Source organism: Euphorbia lathyris, chromosome 6, assembly GCF_963576675.1.
Source record: "Euphorbia lathyris chromosome 6, ddEupLath1.1, whole genome shotgun sequence".
Classification (NCBI taxonomy): domain Eukaryota; kingdom Viridiplantae; phylum Streptophyta; class Magnoliopsida; order Malpighiales; family Euphorbiaceae; genus Euphorbia; species Euphorbia lathyris.
The window spans coordinates 43,770,347-43,782,005 of record NC_088915.1 but is presented as its reverse complement, the minus strand read 5'-3'; the positions used below and the strand labels follow the sequence as shown (position 1 = coordinate 43,782,005).

The 11,659-nt window shown below is 39.2% G+C and overlaps 2 protein-coding genes across 4 annotated transcripts in view; both read left to right on the top strand.

Annotated features, from left to right (window-relative positions):
- LOC136231913 (zinc finger CCCH domain-containing protein 41) overlaps nt 1-3,613 on the top strand; it is a 31,441-nt gene extending 27,828 nt beyond the window's left edge. For all 3 annotated transcript variants that reach the window (XM_066020938.1, XM_066020937.1, XM_066020939.1), the window contains exons 3-5: nt 575-1,789; nt 2,170-2,520; nt 2,773-3,613. In XM_066020938.1, coding sequence (XP_065877010.1) covers nt 575-1,789; nt 2,170-2,520; nt 2,773-3,315 — 2,109 coding nt within the window. In that variant the 3' untranslated portion in view covers nt 3,316-3,613. The remainder of the gene's footprint in view (nt 1-574; nt 1,790-2,169; nt 2,521-2,772) is intronic.
- Nucleotides 3,614-4,839: 1,226 nt separating this feature from the next.
- Nucleotides 4,840-9,016, top strand: LOC136233472 (PWWP domain-containing protein 3-like). The gene is made up of 2 exons (XM_066023138.1): nt 4,840-5,031; nt 5,269-9,016. The coding sequence occupies exon 2, from the start codon at nt 5,274-5,276 to the stop codon at nt 8,595-8,597; it is 3,324 nt and encodes a 1,107-aa protein (XP_065879210.1). The 5' UTR covers nt 4,840-5,031; nt 5,269-5,273; the 3' UTR covers nt 8,598-9,016.
- Nucleotides 9,017-11,659: the final 2,643 nt, after the last annotated feature.

The following is an 11,659-nucleotide window of genomic DNA, read 5'->3' as shown; positions in this document are numbered from 1 at the left end:
GAAACAAAAACAGGATACACAACAAATAGAGAAATAGAATAGTATTGATAAACTTGCACTCTGAAAGTTACAGAAAAAGGAAGATAAACTGAGCTGAGCCTCAACTCTGATAGGAAGATAAAATTCCCCTCTCTATTCAAAAGAATAGAGCCAAACTCAAAAGTGCTTACTAACACATAATCCTTCCTTCACGCTCTACACCTCTATATATACTAACTAAAGCACACACTCTCTTATAACTAACTCTCACTAGGCTCCAAATCATTGTTAATTCCCCTATTACATTTTACTGCCTATTAGCATATTCTCTATCAAACCACTTCCTACATTTTTAGCAATCTAGAATCATTACAAAGTTATTTGCTATTTTCATTTTTCTGATTATTACCTGCCTACTTTGCTTATAATAAATACAGCAAATTCATGTGCACATCTAAGCATGCATTGGATGTACTAATTGTATTTTGAAATTATAACTCTTGCATTTTAGAATTGCTATACCATTAGTGGTACTTTATTCTTCGGGCGTATATTTGGTTCTGCACAAGTAATTTTTTGTTTGGCAAATATCCAGAGCCTTTCACAGTTCAATCTTCCTGTTTCACTTCCAAGTGCTGCACTAGTGGGTGCAACGGTTGGACCGGGAGCTCTACCATCAGTTGCTGCTCCTCTAACCACTTTGATGAATAGTAAATCACATGGAAGAAGTAGTAAGCCTGGTGCAATGGTTGATGATGGCATGGGCTTCAATGGTGCATTTTCTGGTTCTTCTGCTATTGTTAGTGGAGCTGACTTGTATGATCCAGATCAGCCACTGTGGAATAACAATGGTCCTGAAACATCAAGTTCACTCTTGGCACTACATTCATCCAAGAATGATGATACTGAATCCTTCATGAGTGCAGATACTTCTGAACATCATCATAGTAGGTTTCATGATGGTGCCGACAATGAAAGTGCACTTAGAAGCACTGTTACTTCACAAAATGCAAATCCATCTGTTTGGGGTAGAGTTGGTGCGAAGAACAGATTGGAGAAAACTGATTTGGCTGTGAGTACCTCAGATTATTTTGATAACAAAACTAAAGAAGATCAGGATGCATTAGCACTTCTTGAAGGTAGTTCTCGTCAAGGAAAAAGAATTATTCCCGAGGATGCCAGCCCCAATATTCTGGACTCTTTAGCCAAGACAAAGAGTGACACTGCCCGTTTTATGAGAAAATCATCTCAAAAGGCACAGCGTACTCTATTTGTCTGTGGCATCCCACAGAAGAGCAACAGGAGAGATGCTCTTCTTTCGCATTTTCAAAAGTTCGGGGAGGTTGTTGACATTTATATTCCATTAAATAATGAACGAGCTTTTGTTCAGTTTTCGAACAGGGAAGAAGCAGAAGCTGCTCTGAGGGCGCCAGATGCTGTAATGGGCAACCGCTTTATTAAGCTATGGTGGGCTAATCGTGATACCATACCAGATGGTGGCATAAACAATAGCAGTAACGTATCTGCAACTCCCCGTGCAATGCCAGCTGCTTCAGTTCCACCCCAACTTTCTACTACTAACAAGGGGAAAGATATTCCAGCTACTGGTTCTGAGGGCACTATGGCACCTCCTTCCGAGTCTTCCATTGATCATCCTAAGCCAAGCATCACGAATGGTGCCAAGGGTCCACCTCCTTTGCAAAAGAAACTAGAATTGGAACAATTGAAGGAGGAACTCCGCAAAAAGCAAGAGCTCCTTGCTCAGAAGCGGAATGACTTTCGGCGTCAGTTGGATAAGCTTGAAAAACAAGTATGTACACTTGATCTTTGAATATTATTATTATTATTATTATTTTTTTCAGATTCTTGTCTTTGTATGATCATTTGTGTTCAGTATGTTCGTATTAGGATATTATTTTGAAGTATGCTAAACATTGCCACAATTATCAAATCTTGATTGGGAAGCCACACATGCACTGCACTTTTAGGTTATATCCGTTCACACATTAGCTTTCACAGTCTTTATCATGTCTAAGTGGTTTTATGAGATGGCAATCTGAAGAGTTAGGGTAAAGAAAGATGTAAAGCACAAACTGCTTGCCCCTATTCAGAAAAATGGGGGTTTATAGTATCTCCTAAATTTCAGTTCATACATTTCTTACAGCTATTATGCAAATTTTGCTCTTTCAGGCAATAGTAATAAAGGGGGATGTATTGTCTGAGCCTGCTGCTAAGAGACCTAAAGTAAGTATAGCATCTGATGCTGCAAAAGTTATGACTCCTAGATCCTCCAATCCAGCTGCTAATATGCCATCTAATCGTTCTGAGACAATTGTGGATAAGAACAAGTGTGTGGAGAACCCTATATCATTGAGCCCCAAGACAAAGACACCAGGGGGGCAACAGGAATCGACTGGCTCAAAACAGCCAATACGTCCAATTGTAACTGCAGGAGTTCCCTTTGTGACGAATCGATACAAGTTGGATAACCGGTCCACAGCATTTAGAGTCATACCACCTCTACCTTTGGGTTTGGCAAATGTAATCTTTATCTCTCTTGCTCCCTCCCCTCTTCATCCTCTGTCTGTTTATACATATATTTCCCTACCATCTATTCCATGTGATTATAGTGGATTGGTTAATATGTGATCCGGCCACGAAGTATTCCTTTTGTTTGTTGTTTGTTTGTTTTTTCTTTCAATCATGTGTTGATCTATGCTTGAAGTTTAGTTTTCTGTATGCTATTTATAGGTGTTTATTACTAAGGGTTAACTGATGATTAATGTCTTCTAGGTTGATGCTTTGGAGGAACACTTCTCACCATATGGCGATCTTTCTACTGTTGTACTAGAAGGTACCGATGATAGTGATGGGCGAGAAGTGCCAAACAATTGCACAGCTCTTGTGACTTTCACAACTCGTCATTCAGCTGAAAGGGCATTTTCAAATGGTAAATACTGGCTAGGTAACAAGTTGCAGTTTTTGTGGGCAACATGTAGTACCTCTGGTGCAGAAAATATTCCATCTGCCTCTAAGCGTCTTGTAGATACTGATTCTCAGCCAGCTGAAAAAGTACACCAAACGGATTCCCACAAGGCTTGTGCATCAGGGAACGAGGAGCCTGAAACTTCAGAAAGAAACAGTGGTTTTGAGCATGTAGAAATGCATAAAGTTTCTGATCCCTCTCCAGCTTCAGTGCCGGATGAGAACAAGTCACCTAAATATGAAGGTAGTGCTACGTCCCTGTCCAGCAAGGAAGAGTCACCAGAAACCAAACCCGGCCTAACTACAGTTTCTGAGGAGAAAGAGTCATCATCTAGAGAGGATGCTTGTTGATGCTGGGCTGATTGTCGGATTTGTACAGTGAGGTAAAAATGTTAAATCTATTTTAACTCTAATTTTTCCTTAAGTGGGGGTTCATTAGAAATTTCTGAAATTTATTTTACTATAGTGTTTTTTGTTTTGTGTACCGGATATGTAAAAGATGAATTTTGTGGTTTTCAAGTGCCAAGTCAAATGGCAAATCATGTGGTCTTTCATCATAAGATGTTTAGAATTAAAGGACTAGAACTGAAAATTCTGTTGAAAGTAATTGAATTACACACTTGAATTGATCCAGTAAATTTTTATGCAATTGTGCCTGGACCCTCAAGTGCAGCCCCAAATTGACCCCCAGATTTCCTTCTTAATTAACATCCAGAAAAAGCCACACGTTTATATAATTTCAATTTATTTGAATTATGGAATTGTAAAAATTTAGTTCATTGTGGATTATTATAAGATGTTGTGGTGCAGTATTACTTTTATTTAATGTTTTTAAAAGAAAATTGGTAAAAAGAATTGTGCATAATCATTAGATGTTGTGACAGAGTATTATTATTTTTTTTTTTTTAGAAGTTTAAAAGAACTTGCTTCATATTATGTCTTGCCTGAAAATGAAGAATATTGTTTATCAAAAACAAAAAAAGAAAAGAAAAAGAAAATGAAGAATATTGCATTATCATCAAGCTGAATGGTAGAATTGCAAATTTATGAAGGTTTTATCTGGGTTTTCAAAATATTGCTGTCACGGTAATTAGTCTGGGTAGCATTTTATTCCCAAATTAGGTATGCTAATTATTAAATGTATTTTAATTTTAATTTGAATTTGAATTTGAATTATGAATACTGATCTCATATTTCATGCATCCCAAATCTCCATTATGGTTGAAAATGTTCTTTAGATTAAATTTCCTGTACAAATTCTGTTTCAAGTTGATTTATTTATTGTTCCATTAAAGACCTTTAATTGCTGTAAATATAAATATAGAGATCTTGTCGTAATTAAGATTTTATATTCTGTAAATAATGTAAAAGAATTTTGGAACAATTCTTATAATTTTACTATGCAAATTTGATTTATTTAAAAATTATATGAAGGCATAATTGACACAAATAAGATAATATGATGTCGATAGAATTTGTCAAATCACAAGATAAATGGGGAAGAATCCACCAATGAAAAATCTTCCTATAAAGAGGTGGATTAAGACATGTAGGGATCCTGAAACGGCGCCGTTTGCCATTTGTCGCACACTTGCTGGATTATACAACAAACTCATGTGGAAACTAAAACGACATTTGTCAGTCAACTATACACTTGCATATTACCACAAATAACCTCTCTGGAATCCTACTACTATACTCGTCACTATCAGCAACCACGCCTGTGCAAGCTGGCTAGCATACAGACGTGGCAATAAGATCCAAGCAAGTACTTACAGTATCTGTACTCGAGCGCGTTAATCATGATCTAATAATCTGAATCGAGTACCCTCTCTACAGACAGGTAAATAAATAAATTTTGAAAAAAAAGGAAGAAGTGAATTATTCACCGCTTTAATAACCCTAACTTGTCGCGGTATTTTCACGAGAATTTAATATATGTGCGTATCGATCTGTCATACCAATTTCAAAAGCATTTCAATTGTTTCTCTGCTCAGATTCAAGCATGAAAATAGTGTGACAATCGTCTCGAAGCAGTAAAACCCTCTTCTTCTTCTTCTTCTCAAGGTATTTTCCTTTTCTGATATTCTTTCCTTATCTTTGGTGCTTTCGTTTATCGTAGTTGTAGCCTGTATGCATCTTTTCTAGTGAATATTGTTGATTAATTTCTTCGTTGGATTCATTCAGGTTTTTCTGGTTTTATTTCTATTGATTTTCAAGTTGTGGAGCTTGATTTTATTGCCAAAATCTGTTTTTTTTTTTTTTTTTTTTTTTTTTTTTTTTTTCCGTTTCATCTTTTATCAGGAAAAATGGAAGCGGCTGAAACCCATACCGTAGCCGAACGTCAAAGTCCCTCTATTTTACGAGGCTCATCTGATGCAGGTGCTAAATCATCTAGAGACGCCTCCCAAATATCTCCTGTTAAAACTGCAAGAGAAAATGATCCTAGGGTTTCTTTAAATGGAAAGGAAGATATTGGTGGTAGTGATTTAGACCGCAGTGTTTCTGGTGCTCAAATTTCAGGTGAGGCCATGGGGGATACAAGTAATCTTAAGTTGGGCGGAAACGAAGGGGGTCTTGAGGATCCTGATACGAATGGAATGTCTTCTTTGTTAAGGATGCAAGAAACTAAGAGCTTACCCGGATTAGGCACTGTTCTAGATGTTGATAAGAATGAAAAAAGGTATATTGAAAGCAGCGATGGTGATGGTGTTTCTCTTGTTGCAGACGTATGTGGGGATATTCATTCTAGCGATGCTAAAGAAAAGAGGGATTATGGCAGGGGTTCGCAGGACAAACCATTAGATGGAAATGAGGAAATTTTTGATGGAAAGGATGATGGCAGCGACATGGAAGAAGAGGAGAACATTGGAGATGAAGAGCATGACTTTACTGTTGGTGATTTTGTTTGGGGAAAGATTAGAAGTCACCCTTGGTGGCCAGGGAGGATTTATGATCCCTTGGATGCTTCTGATTTTGCGAAAAAAGTAAAACAGGGTGATAAAATTCTCGTGGCATACTTTGGAGATGGCACATTTGCTTGGTGTAACCCATCCCAGTTGAAGCCTTTAGATAATAATTTTCTGGAGATGTCAAACCAGAGCAGCTCTAGAAACTTTGTGAATGCTGTAGAGAATGCAATGGATGAGATTGGTAGACTTGTAGACTTGAAGATGACTTGTTCGTGTGTCCCCAAAGACAATTTGATTGGATTTGGTAGAACGCTGGTAGTGAATGCTGGAATAAAGGAAGGACTTCTCATCCCTGAAGGTGGAATCGATAAGTTTTCATCTGTGTTATTTGAACCAACAGAATTGCTTACTGAACTTAAAGAAGCTGCTCAAGTGGCTACAGCTACAAGAATGCTAGAGTTTACAGTATTAAAGAGCTGGCTCTCGGCTTTTTATCGCTCTAAAGGAGGTCATCAGTTGCCTTCTTATTATGATCCAAAGCCGGTTCCAGGCCTTGAAGATAAGTCTAGAGACTGGACAGATGATTATAATGGTGTGGAAGTCAGAATTCAAGGTCCAGAGGAAGAATATTGGATTTCTTCACCAAGAGGGCGTAAGTATGGTCAAACTACTCAAAATCCATTGCATAAATGCCAAGGGGTTGCTGTGGATGGACACTATCAGAGAAGGAAGCGGAAAAGTCTTGCTGAAATTTTGGACGGACAGCCAGATGTTCAGGCAGCAGAAGCTACAACCGAAATTTCAGGTGGAAGAGAAAAGCTGTCTAGCCAAGCAACACCTTCCACCAAAAGAAAGAAGAGGAAATCCACGGGAGAGAGTGCTGATGATGAGGGGAAAATTGAGGCAAATGAAGTTTCAGGTGGAGGAGAAAAGGTGTCTAACCAAGCAACATCTTCCATCAAAAGAAAGAAGAGGAAATCTGTGGGAGAGAGTGCTGATGATGAGGGGGAAATAGAGGCGAATGATGGGACTGCAGGAGAAAAGTTGGACAAGCCTACATCCACATCTGGAGGGAAAAAAGGGAGAAGTGTCAAAGATGATGATGAGAGGAAAATTGAGGTGACTGATGGGACTCGAGGAGAGGAGTTGGACAAGCCTACATCTACATCTGGAGGGAAAAAAGGGAGAAGTGTCAAAGATGATATCGTGGGGAAACATAAAGTGGAAGATGCAGCTAAAGCAGTAGCAGATTCAGGAAAACCTCGTTCTTCCTCGGTGAGAAATAAGAGGAAAGGCAGTGATGAAGCTGATGTTGACAACAAAGGCGGAAGTGATATGCTTTCTGAATCTGATGGTAGTGGGGTGAAGAAGAGTAGTGTGGGTCATCCTTCTACAAGAAGTTGGAAGAAGAGAAATTCCAATGTAACAGATGATAATGGTGGGAGCAAAAATGAAGAAAGGAAGGAGAACTCTAACTCTGCAGAAAAGGTGGATGGAAGCCCAAGTAAGAGTAAAGAACTACTCAGGGATAATTCTTTGCCCAGAGAAAGGAAGAGGAGCAAGTACCTTTCTCCTCCCTATACAAATCTTGATATAGGACGTGGCAAGGAGATAGAAGCAGAATCCTTGAAAATGTTCAATGAAACACGGCTGGGAGAGAGACTGGTAAAGGCTGCAAGCCAGCTCAACGGATCTCCTAAAGTTCAGTTAAGTGGAGAGCGATCTCAGAATCAGCTCTTTAAAGAAACAGGTGCAGTACATGGATCTGATTCTTCAGGTCATCAAACACCAAATCAAGCTCAGACAATCGATCCATTGCTAGTTAAGGCAACTGCTAATGAAGTTTTATTTAAGATACGGTCTGCAGCTCTTAATCCACTCTATTTGAAGGATGCCCATTCTCTTGATATGGTTGGGCAATTCTTTTCTGCATTCAGAAGTTCAACCTATTGCAGTGAATCCAATGGTGAGTACAGTGAACCTCCTCCTGGAAGAAAGAGGAAGTCCCAAAAATCTGAACCAGGGTCTTCAGCAAAGGAGCAAACTCAGACTAAGACCTACAACAGTTCACCTGATCGTAAATCCCAGCAGGAAAAAATCAGAAAGAGTGAAGAAGCAAAAAAAACGAATGAACCAGAAGAAATACAAGATGCAACATCAACACTGGATAAGAAGACAAAGGACAAGGAGTCCAATGGTGAAGCTCCAGCTACCGCCCTTTTTGTGACATTTGGTCCTGGATCTTCTTTGCCCTCAAAGAATGATCTTATTAAGATATACGGGAAATTCGGGGCTTTGAACAAACAAGAAACTGAAATGTTTTACACTAATTACTGTGCAAGGGTGGTGTTCCTGAAGAGTGCAGATGCAGAAGAAGCCTTCAATGTCTCTCAACTTTCTAGCCCCTTTGGAGCAGCCAATGTGACCTTTCGTCTTCGTTATCTCTCAGCTGAAACCAAGACTCGAAAACTCAGGGAGATATCAAGTCATAAGCCTTCATCATCCAGCAAGGAAGGAGCAAAGACCCAAGAATTGCAGTCTGCATCAGAATCTTCAGACAGCAAGTTATCAGAACTGAACTTTATAAAGCAGACCCTTGAGGGGATAACATCATTGATCGAGACATCTGGTGGAAAAATATCCCTGGATATGAAATCCGCATTACAAGGTGAAATAAACCTTGTTTTGGAGAAGGTTAGTAGGATGGCGAGTTCATCTTAAGAATAAGGACATCAGAAAGTGTTTTTTTGTTTGGTTGTTTTTACAGAATTATGAATCTAAAAGCAGAAGGGCGTAGAGTTAGGAGTTTATGTGATACAAATGGGTTTAGCCTTGTTATGCTTCTAGTTACATGTTGCTTTGACCTCATAGAGATGATGAACATTTAGGAACCAATCAGTGGTGTATAGTTTGTAATGGTGCTGTGCTGCAAAAGTGGGATATTTTCAGTCAATTTAACAATGTCATTAGTTTGTCTGAATTCTGGTGGGGAGTATAATCTTCATTTTGTTTTTGGTGTGTTTTATCATGTCGTCGTCCTTCTTCATTTGGAATATAGGAACAAAAGCCAGATTTGTCCATATTTTTTTTGTAATTTTATTTGGCACTGTTAGCTTATTAATATTGGGTAAAGTTGTTGATGTGCGTATATGTAGGGTTGTAATCGAGCCGAGCCGAGCCGAGCTTTGGTCTGTTCAAGCTCTGCTCGCTATAAAATTAACGAGCTCGAGTCCGAGCCGAGTTTTGGCTTGTTCAAGCTCGGCTCAGCTCAGCTCATTAGAAAATAAACGAGCTCGAGTCGAGTTTCGAGTTTGTTTCAAGTCCAAAAATCCTTTTTGAACTTGGTTTATTAAAAAAATTATCTAACAATGAATTGTTTGTGAGTAAATTATTAATTATATTTATGAAGTTTGTTCGCAAATAGCTCTTTAATTGTGTACATAAACAAGTTCAAAAGCGAAGTTTGTGAATAAATAAACAAGATGCTTACAAATAGTTTGTACCCATTTTGGATAAAAGAAAACATTTTTGGAGAGAAAAAAAAAACTAATTAAATTGCAATTTTTTCATTACTCGAATTCATCTAATAGCAAATGAAATAATATTAAGTTTATTTATTTGTGAACTAACACAAAGCTATATAAACTAAAATTTGTTCATAAATGTTGTAATCGAGGTTGTTCGTGAGCTTTCGAACCGATTTTTGGCATGTTCAAGTTCAGTTCGTTTACGAACCGAGTCAGTAAATCATGCTCACGAGTGGCTTGTTTACAAATCGAGCAGAATCGAACCGAGCTTTTATCGAGTCGAACACCGAACCACTCATGAGCCGCTCAGCTCATTTACAGCTCTATGTATATGTTATAATTTTGTAACGCACATGCTTTTTTCCCAATAACAATTGCAACCAACAATTTTCTGCTATAATAACAATTTTCTGCTATAATAAAACAAGAGTGTTGTTAAACATAGCCTCAATTTCCCACCTCTAGCCCCGTGAAAAGACGAAAATACCCAATCTTCGACGCGTGCCCTGTAGGTCATCTCTTATATTGGGAGTGCATCTCGAACATCGATTCGTTTATGTTGTCAAATCCTCGACACGCTCCCCGTGTATCATTGCTAGGATGGTCCTTACGTCTCGAGCATCGATTTGTTCATAGGCACAAGTTTGAGACATATATCCCGCATGTCATCACTTGGGTCTTATTTGTATCCCTAGGATTAGGGATGGCAACGGGTACTCTACCCGCGGGTACCCGGTACTACTCGACCCTAATGGGACTACCCGTACCCTGTATAAAAGGGTATGGGACGGGTATGAGATCAAAACCATTACCCGTTAGGGTAATGTGACGGGTATGGGAAGACCCCCTAGGGTACCCGGTACCCGTCATAAATTTTTTATATATTAAAATATATTATTATGTTTTAGATATAAGATGTGATATTTGAACACCAATATTTTGTTCTTCGACCATTAAGTGATACCACTAAGATACTTTATTTTTATTGATTAAAGTTCAATTTATTCAATTTTTAGATGGATGATTTATTAAATTTATACCTTGTTAAATTTGTAATATTTTTTGTTTTATTTATTGATTCTTAACGGGTAAGGGTACCCGTGGGTACCCGTGAATTAAATGGGACGGGTATGGGGTGCAAAACATATACCCGTTAGGGTAATGGGAAGGGTACGGGCAATTAAAAAATAAACGGGTAAGGGTTTGGGATTGGCACTACCCGCGGGTACCCTACCCGTTGCCATCCATACCTAGGATCAAGCTGTTCATATCATCGAGTCTAAGTCCAACGTTTGGCATCAGTAAGTTGGGATCGAAGCAGATGAAGAGGTTTATTGAAAAGCATCTGATCACCAGGTTCGGAGTACCTCACCACATGATTACCGATAATGGGGTCCAGTTTCAAGGGGAAGTGAGAGGACTCTTTGAAGAATACGGTATTGAGCATCATAGGTCTTCTCCATATCGCCCGCAAGCTAACGGGGCAGTAGAGGCCGCAAATAAGAACCTTAAGAGGATCCTTGTGAGGACGGTAGAGTCACATCGGAATTGGCACGAGCAGCTTCCGTTTGCCTTGTGGGCTTATCGCACGACGGTTAGAACATCTACTGGGGCAACGCCGTTCTCCTTGGTATATGGGGTAGAAGCCGTTCTCCCAATTGAGATTGAAAAGCGATCGCTGAGAATCGCAGTGGAAGCAGAGATTCCCGAAGCGGAATGGGTGAGGAAGCGGTATGAACAGTTAGCATTGGTGGACGAGAAAAGGATGGAGGCTCTTTACCATGTGCAGCTATATCAGAGAAGGATGGCCCGAGCCTTCAACAAAAAGGTTAAAGTCAGCCCTATCAGCGAAGGGGACATGGTGCTGAAGCAGATCCGCAGGACACATACCGACCCTAGGGGCAAGTTCAGGCCAAACTGGGAAGGGCCGTTCATCGTAAAGAAGATGCTGAGCAAAGGGGCAGTGAAACTAACCACTATAGACAGCATGGAGTTCTCCGAACCTACCAATCTGGATAGGCTTAAGAAATACTTTTCGTAAAAAAAAATAAGAAAAAATAAAAAATTCCCGATAGATTGAAAACCCGCAAAGGGCGATCTATGCAACAATAAGGGACATCACAATGAGTGAAAACCCCAACGGGCATTCATTTGAAAATTCCGGGATAATAAAAGGAGAGTTGAAAAATCGCTGGGACCTGAAAACCGAAAAAAGCGGGCCCCAGTAACAGTAGTTATATCTTGAGCAATTAGGAA

Excerpts from the sequence above, each read along its gene's own strand:
- LOC136233472 (XM_066023138.1), top strand. The coding sequence starts at position 5,274 with ATGGAAGCGGCTGAAACCCATACCGTAGCCGAACGTCAAAGTCCCTCT.